This window comes from Apus apus, chromosome 13 (assembly GCF_020740795.1).
Source record: "Apus apus isolate bApuApu2 chromosome 13, bApuApu2.pri.cur, whole genome shotgun sequence".
Taxonomy (NCBI): Eukaryota; Metazoa; Chordata; class Aves; order Apodiformes; family Apodidae; genus Apus; species Apus apus.
Genome location: NC_067294.1, coordinates 8,284,457 through 8,302,608, shown reverse-complemented (window position 1 = coordinate 8,302,608; position 18,152 = coordinate 8,284,457). Strand labels below are relative to the sequence as shown.

Sequence of the window (18,152 nt, the reverse complement as noted above, 5' to 3'; positions counted from 1 at the left end):
ACATCAAAATTTGCTGCTGTTGTGCTTGGGATGCTGAAGTTTTTACACCTTGCAGGGATGAGAAGCTGTGAGTCAGGAGCTTTTATCTAGTCCTGTGTTCTGACTCTAGAGAGATTTGCTGTGAGAGACTTACAGTTTTGTTAAGGTACTGATGGAAAATAAAGCAGAGAAAATTAGACCAGGGTGATGCTGAAATAAAACGTGAATTTAGACATAGCACCCACCTGCCCTTCTTTTAGATTGGGAATCAGCAGAACAGTAAACCACAGGGTTAACATTAAGCAAATGATTGGTTCCATTCTATAAAATCCTTTGCTGTTTCAGTACCTTAGTTAGCAGCACCGAAGGACCAGTCAGTTAAATTAAGTAAGTTTTGGGGTATGTGAGCTATGCAGCAATGTTTGTTTTGACAGAATTTTAGGGTTGATTTATATTACACATTTTGGGCTTCCATTCTCAAGGTTGCCTTCATCCTCACCCTTAAATTGCATCAGTGCAACTATTCTTAAACTTTAGTGCAGTTAAACAGATGCAGACTCCTTTCTGGACATGCTTATTGTTTTTAAAATAGTCGTATTGGTTTAGCTGGGCTCTGTAACTTTATCAGCGGAAGTCAAATCAGTAGGAAGCCATTGAAACTGAAACAGGAGAGGCATGTAGGATTTTTTCACTGTTTAACTAACAAAGCTTTTAAAGTCCACATTTAGATAAAACGATGCAATCCTGTGCGTATATCACACCTTTGTCCCATGCCTGCTATTGCCTTTGGCTTCCCATTTTTTGGGAACACTGTTCCTGAGTCTTTGCAAGTGATCCTATGGGATAGAGGAAGGAGTGAAGAAACTGAAGTGCAGTCATTTGGGGGCTCATAGTAAAACATTTATCTTGCTTAGGGTCAAAATGTTCCTGTGCATCCCTGAGGGAAGAGAGCCTACTAGAGCACTCTCTGGTTTGTTAGTTGGGTCTGAGCAAACTTGTTCCTAGTTGTGGAGCTGGTTGAGCTGCCAATAATTGGTAGGCCCTATGGCATGTTCTTGGATGTGCTGGTTCTCCTCCTGTTCCCATGTGTGTGTATCCCCCAAGCAACCGAGCTGCCCAAGAGAGCAGAGACCGTGTCAGCCCTGGGGCTGCATGGCTGTGTTGGGTTAGGCAGAGTGCTACTCTGACTGAGGCCACTCACAACAGCTTCATGGCCGTCTCAAAGTGAAAATCTTCCAACTTTGGGGCAACAATAACAAGTGGAGAAATTATAGTTTAAAGCATGCTTGAAATTTCCTTGAAATAAATAAATCAAAAGTTTTCACCATAAAATTGTTAGGCTTCTTAAAAAAAAATCTCTCTATAAAAAGCATATGTATTTTTTAAAAAATAATAATACAGATATTATTTATATATATGTTTATGTTTTGGCTGAAACTATACTGAATTTAACCAATTTTCAAGTGGTTTTGCAACAATACGTTTTTCTCAGGGAGTTTATTGTTTGCCAAACAAGCATGAGAGAGCTCTCTTTTGGAGGTCAAGTTTTACTGACGTGCAGTGAAATACTAAGGACTCTTACTTGTTTTGGAAAGCAGGGCATACCTTCTAAAGTAAAAAACAACCAACCAAAACAAGACAAAAAACCAAACAAAACCTAAACCCTAAAACTTCCTCTGTGATGTGACAGGGTTTAAATAAAATGAAAACGCATCTCTTGAAATCAGAGAGATTGCTAATTAGAGATAACTAACTTGCTATTTAGAGATAACTCTAGCTATTTAGAGATAAGTAAATTATTATTTTTATGGAAATGTTGTGAGTAAAATACACAGCAGATTTTTTTTTTTTTTTGCAATACATCTCTCATTATTCAGGATTGCCTCTTTTTTTCCATGCAATCATTTTTCAGGCTGGGAACAACAACTGGGAGCTTTGGAAATCATTAAGGAAAGAGAAACACAGAGGACTCCATGAAATGTAACTTGGCTAGCTGAGGCATCAGAAAGGATGAAAGAGAAACACTGGCTTAAGTATTGATTGTAGGTAGAATATGATCCCAGGTAATTTGCATTTTCAATTCCCGTTAATGGGAACTGAGCATCTGAAGTGTTAGGCAGAAAATCACAGCCAATGCCTTTAATTTCACTACTTGAAAACAGAAACAAAGGCAATGTGCCCTCCCTCCCCCCAACCTGAAGGGACTGCATGGTACTTGTATTTTTGGTATGGTGATTTCACCCACTGCAGACGTCATGAAGAACCAGGAGGAGGTTGCCTTTTTTGGCAGGGTGGTGTAATTTTTAAAGCTTGCAAATGGTAAGTCCCAAATATGAAGATGCTGTAAAGCAGGGAGCTGGGAAGGGGGAGCAGCACAGCACATCACATCACATCCTCGTGCCTGTGTTGCATAAAGCTGCGTGAATTATCTCCTTGAGAGGGAAACCTCTGTTACTCTGCTTCCTGCACAGCAGCTGCTTATTGTCAGGAGAGAACAGGAGAGAGAGCAGGCTGTGATATGACAAAGGAAAGCAGGAAGATCATCACTTCACTAAGATAAACAGCAAATGCGTTGTTTAGCTTAAGAGTGAAGATTTAATGCTTCAGTACAATATGTAAAAACTCTGTCCCATTCCCTTTCCCCGAAGTATCTATGAGTAATTCTTTGGGATGGTCCTAAGGACTTTTCCCATCCAGGCTGGTTTGGTAAACTTCAGTTGCTTTTGGTTGCTTGTGCTGGATATAGCACTGGCACTGCCTCTGCGCACTGGTCTGGAGTGGTACCATTGTGTGGGCACACTAACTTTTTAAGGTCCACCCTTTAGGCACACTCAAAGTAGGTGAGCAGATGATGACAACTCCTGCTTCTCAGTAATGAGTAATTATGTTTGAAGAGGAAAAAAAAAAAAAAGGCAAACCATCCGAACTCAGCAGCCCCCCTCAATTGTATTTGTTCTCTTAAATTGGCGAATTTTGAAAAACTATAATTTTCACCTCTAAAAAAAAACCCACCCTCCCCATGATAAAATTAATTTGTTAATGTGCTTAAAGTAGAAAACATGCAATAAACCATGATTAATGGAATAACCCTTCTCCTTCATCCTGTATAACACCTATGTAAACCTTTAATTCAAGAAGGGAAGAAGTAATGTTTTTCTCCTCTTTAAAGGAAAAACGCCCATTGCCAATCTAAAAATATTAACAAAGAAATCTTGAGCATCCCAATAAGTGCTGCACACCTTTGGCTCTAGAGTGCTTCAGGAAAAGAATTTAGGCTCAGATCATTCCTGAGCACTACCTTGCTCAGAGTCACAAATCCCACAAGATTTCAATAGCTATGAGGTACCTGAGGGAAGATCTACACCAAGTGCCATGAAAGTGCTCTAGAAAGCCCAGAGTTAGCACTGAGTTGCTGCTATGTTTGACTGCAGCACCGTGGAGACACAGCAGCTCAGTTCCTGGGCTCAGCATGTTGGCCTTAGTATGTCAGCTCTGCTGCTGTGAGTTCTCAGTGTCAGGCTGGAGGAGTTCTGTGCTGCACAGAGGGCTCTGCATGGAACCGACGTAGTTTTTGAAATGGGAAAACCCTGTTCTGTATACATTACATAGCTCTTGGCAGTGCTGCGCTGGGCACTGCCCAAATATCTTAAAAAATCTGGTTCCTTACTCTGCAACTTCATCAGCTGGGGTTGTAAGCACTTTCTTAAGTGGTCTGTTGAATCACAATTCAGTAAGTCATGGGTTTGAGTACTTAATGCTGGTTTGGCTAGATATTCTGAAAATCAGTATTTTGACAAAAGGGTTTAGCAGGTTGCAGAATCAGGTCCATAAACTGTGGGCTAATCCATGGCTCATTTATGTATTTAGGCTGAATTAGGTTTTACCCAAGTGAAAAAGGAAAATTGAATTAAACTCCAGGTATTTTCAGTACTTCCTCTAAGATGAGACATCCATTGCTATTCTTCTGATATCCCAGTTTTAACTGCCTTTATGCAACTCGCCTTGCGTGTCACAATGTTCTTAAAGAGAAGAAAAATAAAAGCCCATACCCCATCATTTAAACTCCTGTTGTGATGCAGCAACTCTTGTCAGAGCCTCATCTATGGAATAATGGAGGATGAAACCACACTTCATGATAAAAACTGCAGGCGAGGTCATTCTTACAGTCACCAGCACAAACTGGATATTAATCATAGTGCAAATACATTTCAGAAGCTAAATAAGAGCAGTCCCAGAGCCCTGCTGATAGCTGTGTGTCCCGCTAATTCACCTCAGTGAACATTTACCTCTGAGCTCAATTAACCCTTATTCCAAGGCCACCCATAAACTTTCTGGTAAATGTAGTTTTTTCCTCCGGCCTCTGTTTTCTATCAATGGAATGGATCATTTCTGTTGGAGGACAAAATGCTATTCTGTTTATAAATGCAGGGCTCTAATTAAGAATATGAGATGTCCAGTGTGTGCTTGTGAGGGACTTGGATCAGTAGCTCATTGATTCTGTAAATTCAGATGTTCGATGCTCCTGAGGGCATCCGCTGTTTCTTCTGTATTCAGGTGTTATTTGAGGCAGATAGAAATGCTCAGGAGGCAGGTGGATGAGGGGGAGAGGGATTTCCTAGTGCAGTTGCTTGCCCACAAAGTTACTTGTTAAACATGTACGATGAGCTATGAGGAGACGATATTGCTGCTGTTTAGTTGTTATTATTATTGTTATTAGAATTGTTAGTACCATTATTATTCTCCCTTCCGAGCATTGTTCAGAGGCAAATTGGAAATGTGGTAATTAGGCTCTGACTGGAAGTGTAGTATTAGTGTCCTGAGCCAAAGTTCAATGCCCTAAAATGAAATTTAAACCAATTAATCTGTTAGATTTTTATCGCTTGTCCGTGTTTTCTCAGCAATTCCCTCAGCACGCGGCCTTTGATCAACTCCCATACAAAAGCTAAAATGTGTGCCTGCTGCTAGCAAGATGGGGCTGACATTAACATGGCACTCATAAAACAATCAGAGCAGTGAAGCCCTCAAACAGACAGGGCATAGTAATATTTAATAAAAGCGCACACATAATCTTCAGAATTAGCATTTTGTGCCTTGCAGTACCTTTGGGAGAAGAGCTTTTATTTGTGGAGTGATCATTATTATAACAAAGAAGAGCTACCTAATAATTTCCACTTTCACTCCGCAATATGCCACGAGCATTTCTGAACCATTATGCTAAACTGTGGCGGGGTAATCATTTTATTGTCACAGTTTGAAGGAAGAAAAATCCCCTGTATATCAGTAGCTAGGGGAGCACGGGAACACAGGAACACACTGACACAGCACATGAGGAGAAGCTTCCTTCTTACTACCTGGGAGCTGAAGTTGGTTCTTGCCATCCTTTGTCTGGAAGGTGATAATGTCTATTCTGAGAAGATAAGGATTTCAAAAGAACATTGTTTCCCTTGGAAATCATTAAGGCTGTTGTTCATAAATCCTTAAAATTAATCAATAAAGACCTTCACTTGGAAGTCAGTGGCAAAATACCCACGGGCTTCAAAAAGTTTGGGGTTGCAGTGCCTCCCTCTAACATCTATATCTGTCAACTGCAACCACAGGAGCAGCACAATGAAACATGTCAGATGTTAACACTGATTTGCCTTGATATTATGCAAAGGAGAGCAGCTCATTAAGACTCATAACCATTAGGCCATTTCAGCAGGTGGAGGATGTGGCCATATCACCTTCAGCAAGGAGCTGCAAGGTCCATACCTGCAGTTGGAGGGGTAATTGTTAGTTGTTCCTCAGTCCAATGACTGCTGTGAAAACATGCAGTGAATATAATGCACTCATGCCAGAGTCTTGAAATCTCACCCAATAGTTAGGCTACCAAACTCTGGTTGTAGCTGACTGCCAGCTGCTCATTTATTAAAAAAAAAAAAAATGTTTATATGTGTAAGAATGTGTAATTATTCTTTTTTATTAGAATTCTTCTCTGAACTTAAATTCTCTTCATATTATCCATCATGTACACTTCATTGCCTTTATTAGAACTGGTCTAAAGTCCTTCACGGCATTTTTCTATCAGTGAAGTTTCAGACTTCAACTAAAATCTCTTTCTATAGAAAACCATAAAATTTAATTAAAGTTTTAATATTTGTTTTAAAAACATCATTTTAGAAGTGATGCTTTGGTGTTACAGAAGTACATGTGAAGTGATAATATTTTGAAACAAAATGTTTTGTTTTTCTTGGACATTTTAAAAAGTGTTAGAGTTAATTCCAGATAAATATTCTGGAACTTTGCTGTCTGGGGAAAAAAAAAAAAAGAAAAAGAAGTTCTGTACTTTGGTTTCTCTTGTGACCAAAACAAAATGTAGAAAAATCAAGGTCTCCAATGAAAAGATTATTCTGCCTAGTTCTGTTTTTCTAGGGTTGCACAGAAGTAAACACCTTCCAGACAGCACTTTGAAAGTTGCCAAATGATTAACAGAAGAAGTATGAAGAATTGAGGGCCTGAGCTGGCCAGACGTTTGTACCAGGGGTGTAAATAGAGCTGAGGTCATTGCTTTGCCCCCCCTCCCAACGTTACCTGTGGTGATGTTGGCAAATAGGACCTGATTCTTCCATCCTCCTTCCTGGTGCTCCAAGGAAAGAGCCTGGGAAGAGTAAAGTTTTTAGTAATACCAGTGCCCCAAATGACACTGGCTGTTGCAAATATGTCATTGCATAAACATGTTTTGTGCCTTCAAAAACAGATAGCAGTCTGGATGCCTCCCTCAGCAAGTCTCCTTGGGCTTTCATGGGATGCATCTCTTCAGCACAGCTTCCCTTTGTGGGGCAGCACCTTCATGGAGCCCTTCGAGTCCTTACAGATATTTGCATTTTGAGATAAGCTGTGGGGAAAGTTGGAAAGTACCACTGTTGTGGTTTTTTTTGAGTGGTCCCAAGGGAAAATGTCACTAAATCTTTCAGGAATGCACAGTGCTCTCACTGCATCTCAGGTAGTATCTGGAAAGGGTGCCAAGCTGCTTATTAAATCACCAAGTCCTGACTTTTCATCCTCAGAGGAGATGTCCTGGGCTGTTGCCAGCAATTTTGCTGAGGCACTGATTCAGCACAATTGCTACATATTTAAATGAAATTACACGTGCGAGTGGTCACATTGACTTTGCGGGTGAGAGTGTCCCAGTGAACAACCCACAGCCCCAGTTCAGCACAAGGACCTGAATGTCTGATCAGAGTTCCCCAGGCTGCCATGGCACTTGGCATGTGTTTGATGTTAAACACATACATGTATAAAAGTATGAGAATGGAATGCAGGAGGCAGCACAAACAGTGCAGCACCTTGCTCCTCTGAGTGCAATGTAGGCAGTGCGAAGAACATCACAAGATAAATAGCAAGACCCTTAGTGGAGACCTGTAACTGCAGAACAGTGTCTTGCATTCATTTTAAAGATGAATTGAGTCTATAATTTTGAAGCCTGCATATGTTTTCTGTTAATGGCTTATGGTCTCAAACAGCTTTTATTCACTGGTATTTGGAAAAAAAATGTTGCATGTAGTCTTTAAGAAAAGTAGCTCATTCTCTGACACATGGGAAACTGATTATCTTTGGGTTTTATTGTGGGGTGTGTGCATCCACGATCAACTGGCAATACTGGAAAGGGTGTAATTTGGAAGTAATTTTAATTTTTATTTATGAAAAAGTTTCATTCTGTGAAAGGGCTAAATGGCATTTTGAAAAGCTGCTTCTCTGTAAATCCATTGCTGTCAGCTTGGCTGAAAGGAAAGCATTTGGTTTTGCACTTTGGTTTTTATGCACAGTTTTATACAAGTAACTTGAATCCAAATTAAACATATTGAAGTTACTTCTGTGTGCGCACTGCGTTTTTGTGACGGTAACGTTGGGATGTTTCTTTTGTTAGCTCATGTACAAGTTAATGGCTGTGCTCTGCCAAGTTTGGAGTAGGGTAATGATTTTTTTCTGCCTATGTGTTTGTGTTTTTCACTGGAGCTGGCATCTCCATCAGCTTAAGTAGTGGAAAAGTTTGTGCCTGACACTTACAAACTTTTGTAGGTAGGGACGGGGTCTGTTTGCTCCCCATGCATGTGTTCCACCACCGGTGGTGTGAGGCTGTAGCAGTGCCCAAAGAAACACTCACTGCTAAGAGTGACTCAACAGCTCCCTTTTCAGCTCTCTCTTGCTTCCCAGCTCCACGCCTGCTCAGCCCAGAGGCTGGGAAGGAGCTTCTCACCAGCCTCCTGACTCTTGCAATTAGCTCCAACTCACCAGACCTTCACTAAATAATCATAAAGCACAGGGTCTCTGTAGTGGTTTATGTCTGGAGCCTTTTAAAGTAGGCTTCTGTGAATGAATTAATTTACTGTCTTTACAATTAGAAGAATGTGGGGCACTACACAGCCACATTAAGTAATTCACTGGTGTAAGCCTGTTGTCCAGGATGGTGCCAACAAGTGGGTGGCTTCCACACCCTTATCTTCCTAATAAATCCTTACCTTACGAAGTGCCCGAGTGCACCCCCTTGAGCACCTCATCAAATACTCAATGTTACAAACCAAATTAACAGCTCAGCCAGCCTTTCAACCAAGTAGCAATTCACAGCCAGAAGCCAGCAACCTTGAAAGAAGTATATATGCATATATATATATATATATATACACACATGTGCAGCTAATGAAGTCCTGCAGATTGGCGTTGCAGAATCAGTGTGGGCAATGGCAGCCTTTCATGTTTTTTCAGTAGCGCAAGTCCTCTGCTGAGGACTAGGATCATATCTAAAAGAAGGAATCTTCCTTTTCAACATTGAGGTTGACTGGTGGAGTTTTTCTGCTCCTTAAGGAGTCTTTTTTTCATGGCTAATGAAAATTGTTGAGGTACCCACTTTCCTTAAAATGTTACCTCATGGCATGGTGTCATACTTTCACCTCATACTGTATTAGCAAGAAGTTGGTGGTATTTGGGATGGAGTTGCTTCATTTCATGAACCTGTATGACCACTCCAAGACTCCACAGCTGGGAGTTACCCAGAGCTTTTTGTTTTCTTTAGGTTAATTTTACAGTAATATTATTCCTGTTGCTTCTGCGCAGTTAAATTCTGAGATACTTTGGTACTGCAGAGAGAAGAACCAGTGCATGGAGGTTTATCAAGCCCTATCCCACCACTGTATAAAGTTGAGCAAGATTCTGCTTAGATAGTATTAAACCAAAAGATCTAACACCAAGATTTGAGCTTACTACTTTGAGCAGTGCTTCAGTTTTCATCATCCTCTCAGGGCACTTAGTACATTTCATGCCAAAAAAAGTAACTAGTGAAAGTGAAGACAGACTCTATGAATATGGCAGAATGCATTGCACATGCTCCTTAATTATCCAGTAGATGCAGTGTAACTGGAATGACTAGATGACATGGTTGTAGATTTTGTGTTGTGGGGGTTTTTTTGGCTGTTTTCTTGGGGTTTGTTTTGTTGGGGTTTTTTTTGTAGAAGGCAAAACATTAAGGGTTTAATACCAGAACAACGTGGATCTGATTGCAAAATACTTAAAGAAATGCTGAGGGTTGCACCCTTTTATTATCTATCCAATATTTTCCATAATATTTATAGGAGTATTCTTGATTAATTTAGGTTATGATGGATAATAAAGCAAGCTCAGTGGAGATGGTTTTATTAACTCAGGTATTGTGCATTTCATATAGAATAAAGATAATAATTTGTCCTGATTTCCAGTTGGTCTCTGCCCATCATGCTGTGACTTTTTTTGTTAATGTAGGCTTAAAAAGTTAATTTTTTCAAAGCAAATAACAAAACAAAACAGACGTTAATTGAGAAAAAATACTTCCAAAGATGTAGTTTGAGGTCATGCACATGTACCAGAAAGAACATGATTGCTGAAATCTTTGTGTTAGTAAGGGGGTAAAATGAAAGCTCTTTTTATTTCATTTTTCTCAAGTCTTCTATCATTAAAATCTGGTTCTAACAGCAGAATACTTCTCTTTTTCATGTGTGTTGAAAAGCAGCTACACCATGTATCAAAGCCATCAGTCCAAGTGAAGGATGGACTACAGGAGGTGCCACTGTCATCATCATAGGAGACAATTTCTTTGATGGGTTACAGGTCATATTCGGCACCATGCTGGTTTGGAGTGAGGTAGGTGTTGTCTGAACGGTAATGTCTAATAGCTTTGTCTAGCTCATAGCTAGCCTGTCCTTTTTCTATGCCACATGCTAAATCAGCAACAAATGTTGAGATCTGAGTCTTTTCCTCATGCAGTTTTATGAAAATAATTAGTCAAATTTACCTGTGGCAGAAATCCGTTATAGCCAGGGGATTTATGTCTCCCCTCACTGGCCCAGAGTTTAGCTCAGTGCCTTTTATTCTTAAGAAAAGGGAAGGATAAATGCCTGAGTGAATAATTCTGCATTTAGCACTACAATCGCTGAGGGCCCACAGGAAGCAAATGTTTAGGTAAGCCTGCTTTTCAGGAAAAGTGGCTGCTTGTAGCTGCAGCTCAGTGAGGTGGAGATTGCAGAAATTCAGCACCTCTGAATAACATCTCCTTAAAGTGTGGGTGCTTGGTGTAAGTTCTATCTGCATAATAGCAACTAAATGCACAGTGTTGTATCCACAGAGAAAAATACAGACTCGTCCTATCTAGTGGGGGCCTCTGTAGTTTCTCAATAACCCTTATTTTTGTTTCTTATTTCTTTGCTGTTGCCATTCCGCCCAGTTTCTTAAATCCTCTCTTCTCCTGACACATAATTACACATGAAGTCTGATATTCCCCAAAAGTCTGTGGAAAGTTATAACCCAGAGAGCATCACCCAGCCACTTCAGAGCTCAAGGCTACTGGGTCAGAGTTCCTAGTGGCTTCACTGGTATGGGAAGGCAGCTCCAAGAAAAGGTTTACATTTCACATTTATGACTTTTCAGAAGCATTTTGGAGGTTTTATAAAAAATTCTTACTTTTGCTATGTTAATACTGAAATAAAAACTCCAATCCAGCATCTCCAAAATAGCTGTATGATGCTTACCCAGTGGCGTAAGGATCTTCTGGTTCTTTGCCTCATATTCTATAAATATGAAACCAACGTTATAGCTTAATTCATATCCAGAACATTCCCCCTACTGATTCTTTTGCACATATGGCAGCATTTTTTCCATATGAAGAGTATCCTCTAATGTCCTTCATGGGCTTCACTATTCTCTTTCTCTCTCTCTCATCCTTCCCCTTGAGGACAAGTGTGGATGAAAGGGCATTCCAGAAAAGGAGGTATATTAAATGAGCCCTATTCTGAAGCCCTTATGTGATCATGAAAGTGCCCCCTGGGTCCAGTGTAAGCATTTTGTGTGTTAGGATTGAAGCCATTATGGCTTCAGACATTTAACAGTGAAAGGTGAAGAGGCTGGGAGGAAAGTGCACTGATTTTGGTACTGCAGAATTGGATCTTTCATTATTAAACTCAATTCTGTTTATTAGTGCAAGACATTAATTGGCAATTTCTGACCTCAGGAGAGTGAATGCTGGTCAAAACGTTGTTGCTGATGGTTGCAAAGACCTTGTCATAAAATTAATAATGTTAGGGGGGTCCAGACCAAAGTCAGTCTGTTTGCTGTGAATGCTGTAACGGGCTGCAAGTCGTCTTTGAGTGAAAACTGGTTCATTGCCTCTCCCTTACAGAATTGCTTCCCAGTTTCATAACCTATGAAAGCAATAGAAAATTCTGTAGGGGAAAGGAAATTATTTCTAAAAGCAGCAGACAGACATGATAAACAAGTGCAGAAATGCATGAGCTGTCTGAGTGATCCCTAAATAATAGTGACCTATAAATAATTCAGATTCCACATACTGGCCACATATGAAGTACAAAATAAGTTCTTTCATTTGCCTTCCCATTTCTAAAAATGTCTACTGCATTTTCAGTTCCCAGGAAGAGTATTTTTGTTTTACTTTAATAGAGTGTAGAATTGAACTGTCAGTCTTCGAACCTGGAGCAGGTTCCTCCTGAGTTGCCAGTCAGACCCAGTTCTGAAAAACCTGGACAGGTTATTTTGTCATTGAATTCAAGAACAATTTTCAAATTCATCCAGTTGTTTCATGGATCCAAAGAAAACTTGATTTTAACTGAGCTATAGAAAATCCAAACCAAAACTAGATAGGTGGAAACTAAAGAAAAAAGTGAGTGTTGCAGAGCATTTTCAGATGGATTTTTCTAGCTTCACATTCAGCTGTAATTGCAGGTGGTTTGGGGGGTGAAGTCTAATATTTAAATTAAGCATCATTTTGCTACAGACTTTGCGTGGGACCTTGGGCAAATCACATAATCTGCTTAAAGTTCAATTCCCTTTCTCTAACCTAGTAATAAGATTAGTCACCTTCTTTGGAGAGGTGCTGTGAAGATAATTATTGTAAAGGTCCTAAATTACTCAGATTTTATTACTGCAAAAGCAATGTAACTACCTGCGATGCATAGATATTTAAAATATAAATCCTACCACAGTTCAGCAGCAAAGTTAAAGGCAAAAAAAAAAAATATTGCTCATTTTAAGGGTGAATTTGTTCCTGTCACGCAGCATATGTTATAAATAATTTGAAAAGTAAATAATATATTTTTAATTTATTTTACATGTATTCAAGTTTTGTAATTGAAATATTTATATGTTTGAAATGGAGTTGACTGTGTTAAAAAAGGAGGTTTAAAATGGTTTCTGAAACACCTATTTATTATTTAAACATATATTTTAGCTGTAAACACTCTAACATAATTATAACCTTTCTCAGCCAGGGAGAACTAAATAAAAACTTAATTTTTCATACTAATTCTGTGTAGAAATGCACATACCCTAAGCCAGTAGGTTCAATTAATCCATAACTCCCATATTACTTTATAAAAATGACTTTAAGAGCCCTTGATATTTTTGGAATACAGCAAAATGGGCCATCTAATGCCTTTTTTTCAAAGGACTTTCATAAGAAGCAAACAGCATTGGTGTATTGTGTGCACATGCTGAATCTGGACAGACAACTTGCAGCAAATAGTCTGTTTTCCAGATAACTCTGCCTTTCTGTTTGTCCAGTCCACAAACAGAGTTGTTATTTGTAGGTTTTTACCCAGCTTTTTGGGGCTCTGTGTTGTTGTAAATAGTCAAAAATCTGAGTGGCTGAAAAAATTCCTCTGTTATTCCTCTGTCTTACTGGGGGGCTGAAACTCTGAAAGTCAAGTTTCAGGGCAGATTCATGATTGTGAAGGCAAAATTAGTTTCTTATAAATGCTCCACAATATTTGCTTAAAATGAACTATTTCTTCAAACACTTTCCTGCCAAGAACATTCCTCCAGCTGTACAGAGTCAGCTGGAAACAACTTCTTTTTTCTTTCATATTAAGAAAAGATGAAGCACTGAAACATCAGTTCTTTTACCTTTGTACAGCACAAAAACAGGATGATTTTTTAGTTGCACTTTTTTTTTTTTTTAATACTGCTGAATCAAATTCTGTGACACAGTTTTTTGTTTTGCTTTTTATGTTTATTGTTGATTCTGGAAGTCTCTGGTTTTGAGTGCTCATTTTGGAGGTCTGACTCATTTTTAAAAAATGAGTAGGCACCCTCTTTTTGAAAGCCAAGGCTTATTAAGCAGCATCTGGATGCCCAGAATGGAAGCATGCAATGTCACTGGTCATTTTTTAAAAAATAGGTATCTTAAGGGTCCTGTTCTCAATGAAAGCTGTCATTACCTTCAGTTGGTGAGATTTTTCTTCATTCCTGTCCTAATGGTCCTCTTCACACAGAGTCCAAGTTAAATTTATGACTGATTATCACCATTCCCCTAACCAAAAACCAGAGCTCAAGCATGCAAAAATAAACTAGTGACTCAGATTAATGACATCTCCTTACAAAATGTCACTTTTAAAAAAGGAAAGTAACCTGGCAGTGTGAAATGATGCTGTATCACACAAGAATGTCTAGAATATATTAGCAAACCACAGAAAGAGGCTTGTTGTACACACTCAAACCAAACGTATTTTGGATTTTGAAGGACACACCCTCCCTGCATTCTGAAGGTCTGTAACTCAGGTTTTAATGCAACCCACTGCATGTTCCAACTGACATGTAAGAGTTTATATTAAACAGCTAGTGCAGTTGCCAAGTATCAGATCAATTAACTTGGGAGAAAAGCTCCAGGTTCTAGTAGTATGTTCAGCTACAGGTCTCAATTAGCTAAATGCTGGGAAGGAAGAGGAAGCTGAATCTGGGAATTTGGCTGTTGGGTTCATCTCCAAATTGCAAGTTAATGCCTTCCTCAAAGTTCACATTTTTAAAAATGTTTTCAGAAACGTACGTAACTTATATTTACAAATTCTTAGCTCTTGGTGTGTCATTGCTATGGTTGTTATGATGTCTGTTAATGCACCAGGGATTCCCATCTGAAGTTAGAACATAGATGTGACCGTGTAGGGTCAGACACAGAAGTTACTCTGCTCAGTACCTTGTGTTTGGCACTGGACAATGACAGATGTCTATAAAAACAACAGGGTGAACATGCAGTGGCACTTCACCAGGACACGCTACCAGCCTCTAACTGGGCTCAAAGAATTCCACAAGTAGTGTCTTTGCTTTTAATATTCCTTGATGCTAATAGCTTACCTTTTCCAGATGGTTTGCCTGCAAATAATAGACAAACCGTGCCTTGTAGAATGTACAGGCCAAAACATGCTAGGAAATGGTGGAACGGACTCCCAAAGTCAGGCCACAGGCTGACAGTGTAGACAGGAAATCATCCCATAATCCCAGACTTATTGAAGTCAGGGACAGATCTGCTCTTGCCATGCATGGACCTGGAATACCCCGACTCATGCAGCACCCATTGGATCACTCAGATTGCAAAATGGAGTGAAGGCAATTTGGAGAGCTGATATTGGTCCACAATACAGATCCTGGCAGCACTTAGGACATCAGAGTTCTGGACCAAAGGTGAGGTTCAGAGGGCAGGTTTGAAAGTACAGTGACATTGTTTGTCCCTTAAATACAATTTCTTGATACGGCCAGCATATAGGGGTCTACTGGTGTGTAACTGAGCTAGCCAGTTCCTTTCTGTGTGCATGAGAACTGAAGGTTGACCCAGAACAAAGGTCCTTCTAACTCAGCACCATCTCCCTGACAGTGGTTAGCAGCAGATGCTAAGAAGAAAAAGCAAAAGGCATGCCTGTTCTCCTGATATACCTCCCAAGCTTTAGTTCTAGAGAAAAGAGGAGTAAAATATATCCTGAGTATCATAAACCATAGGACTTCAGACATAATGTTCATCCTTTGGGAATGTGTGGGCAACATTATTATATATTTGTGGTTTTAAACACAGTTAAACTTATTTACTTCAGAGCACAAAGGAAAACCAAACTGTTTGTGGAGAACAAACCAGGAAACTTGCTTAACTCTCCCCAGCTCTCTGTAACAATGGACCATAAATAGGTCAGACATTTCTTGGGAACTAGGGGAGATGAGTATTGGAAAATGCCACAAATTATGCTTAAAGAACATTAAAGTGGTGACAGATCAGTAAATGCCGGGAAATTCTAAGATACAACCAGAAGCTGCCTGTACAGCTCATGCCAGAATGGGGGTGAGGGGTGCAAGGCACATGCTGATGTAGTAAGACTAACATGTTAAAACTTTACTATTAAAATCCTTGGCTGTTTTTACAGATATTTTCCCCCTAAAAATGTCATGAAACTTTTCTCAACTTGCCAGTTCACCCAGTTAACTAGAACCACTCGAGGATGGGTTTTATCTCAGCCGTGTTTGGCTGCTGACAGTAGAACATCTAGTCTAAATGCAGCTCATCCCAAAGTGAAAGGTTTCTAAAACGTTGGAAAGAAATTGGCAGTGCTTTCTGCCTCCTCTGACTATTGGCATAGACTTTTAGGCTTTGGTTAGCCCAACTGTGAAACAACTCAATTTAAGTAAAAGCACTCCTTGGAAGCTTGGATTTTGGGGTGTTGTTTTTACCCAATAGATACAGAGTGAGTATTTTAGAAAAAAGTCAGGTTTCTTTTAAATATAATTGAGTTTCTAAATCACATTATTTCAAAGCAGAGCCTGAAAACATGTTCTTTGCAGCTCACAGGTGGCTCTCAGACAGACGTTACTTTCCTTCTGTGATTTTTCCTGTGCCCCAAACAAAGAACTGGTTAAAAGTCTGCTGGTTTTGGTAGGACCTTACTACAATTTGGAAATATTTAGTTTCTAGTAAAGCTTTTCTTTTTGCCTTTATTTCTTTTTTTAAAGGGGGAAAAAAAAAAAAAAGTAAATCTATTGAAATGTTTTCCCTAGTCTGGGGCATAATTCAACATAGAGCAATTGACTGTCTGTATAGGATGCCCATGGCTCTGCTCCACATCAAGGCTGGTTGTGGTCTTGGTCTTCTTTGCCTCTCTTGAAGTGTGTTAATCTGACACAGTCAGTTAGAGGAGGATTATCCCTGTGCCAAAGCTGTATCTTGGTTGCTGGACACAATGATGTCACCTTTTCTATGTACCTCTTTTTACTGTTCTTGTCTGAGGGAGCATAATGAGTGAGAAGAGGACATGCCAGTGATGGGCAGGACAATGCTGTAGTTTGAGTGCAGCAGAGATTTGAGTTAACCTGCCATAAATTAGTGAACTTCTAGGTGGCTCTAATGTTAATTTCAGGGACTATTTTAAAATCCAGTCCAGAATCCTGAAAGAGCAAAAATGGTCTAGAACTTGAAAGGTGCAGCGTTGACCCACCCCAATCTTTTGTGTTAAGATGATCAGGATCCCCAGCCCCATTAGTGAGAAAGTTAAGTTTTTCTCATTATTACTGTGTACATCCACATCTGCAGGAGCCCTGGCAGATCTGTCAGTCATTGCAGTGAAGGCAGAGTGGAAGTGCTGGTTATATTTGGTACATCTCTTTTGGGTGCTCTGATCATTTGCAAGGAAAGATCTCCCATCCTTCAGAAGCCAAACTTTGCATTTCTGCAGTGCTGAGTTGTACCACCACAGGATGAACAGAGAATTAAAACAACACCACGTGGTGCTTTTGCAGTGTACAGATGTTGGGTGGGGTCCAATGCCTTTAAAAGCCTTCCTGGGCTCGGGCTGTGCTGTGCTCACACATGTAACTGCATATCAGTTATCAGTCAGATTTGTTGGACGCTGTCATGACCCCGTTGTTCACCTGAGCAAACACAGGCATCCTGCTGCTTTAAGCTAAGTTATTGCATTAAACCAGTGCTTATGCTTGCTAGAGGAAACTAGTGCCTGCCATGTATGAAAACAGAAATAATGTTGTTAAGACTGGGAAGGAGAATGCTTGTAAATATTGTAGTCACTGGCTTTTGTGTGGGTTACATCAAGATTATATTCAAACATTGACAGGTTAATTACATTTCAAAGCTTGTTTACTGTGATCTGAGAGGAAAGTGTTATTAAAGAATTGTTCAGCACCTAACAGTGGGTTTTTTTTGCTTTTCTTCCTTCTTAATGTTTTCCTCTAGCTGATTACTCCTCATGCCATCCGTGTACAGACGCCTCCCCGACATATCCCTGGGGTTGTAGAAGTTACATTGTCCTACAAATCTAAGCAGTTTTGCAAGGGAACGCCTGGAAGATTCATTTACACAGGTAAGGATGTTTTAGGCCTAGATATAATGTGGAGAATCAGGGCAGGCAATATATCACACTTGCTGGGACTTCTTTGATCATTAAAAGCTGTAATTTATTTTATAATTTTGGCTGTGGACATCTTTGAAGGTACCAATTTAAGGTTGGATTTTGGAAACGGATGACTGCAGAGATGTATCTGAAAACATACCAGGGTGGGATTTTTGTTTACTTGTTTGTCCTTGCAATGGAACATCTCTTTAACCAGGAGGAGGGAGGAAGGAGAGAAACAGATACTCCAGTGCTTAAACAGAGGAAGAGTGCAAACATAAAAGCCGGACATACCAGAGCAATCACCAACCTGCCTTCCAAGAAGAGTCTTGCTAAGTATTTCCACCTCATGTTGTCTGATAGGTGTTACAGGTGTTCAAAGCAGCCTGTTTGCCTGCCCATCTCACCATGCTGTACTTTTTTCTGACTTGCAGGGAGGCTTTCACCCCAGATGATGCTACAGACAGTGACTTGCAGTGTGTTTTGGGGTGGCAGTGTGTT

The 18,152-nt window shown here is 39.8% G+C and overlaps 1 protein-coding gene across 9 annotated transcripts in view; it reads left to right on the top strand.

Annotated features, from left to right (window-relative positions):
• Positions 1 to 18,152, top strand: part of EBF1 (EBF transcription factor 1) — a 276,873-nt gene that overhangs the window by 195,176 nt on the left and 63,545 nt on the right. For 5 of the 9 annotated variants that reach the window (XM_051631538.1, XM_051631536.1, XM_051631534.1 and 2 more), the window contains 2 exons: positions 9,995 to 10,128; positions 17,495 to 17,621. In XM_051631538.1, the coding sequence (XP_051487498.1) occupies positions 9,995 to 10,128; positions 17,495 to 17,621 (261 nt within the window). The remainder of the gene's footprint in view (positions 1 to 9,994; positions 10,129 to 17,494; positions 17,622 to 18,152) is intronic. The other 4 variants (XM_051631539.1, XM_051631537.1, XM_051631535.1 and 1 more) reach the window with 1 other exon arrangement.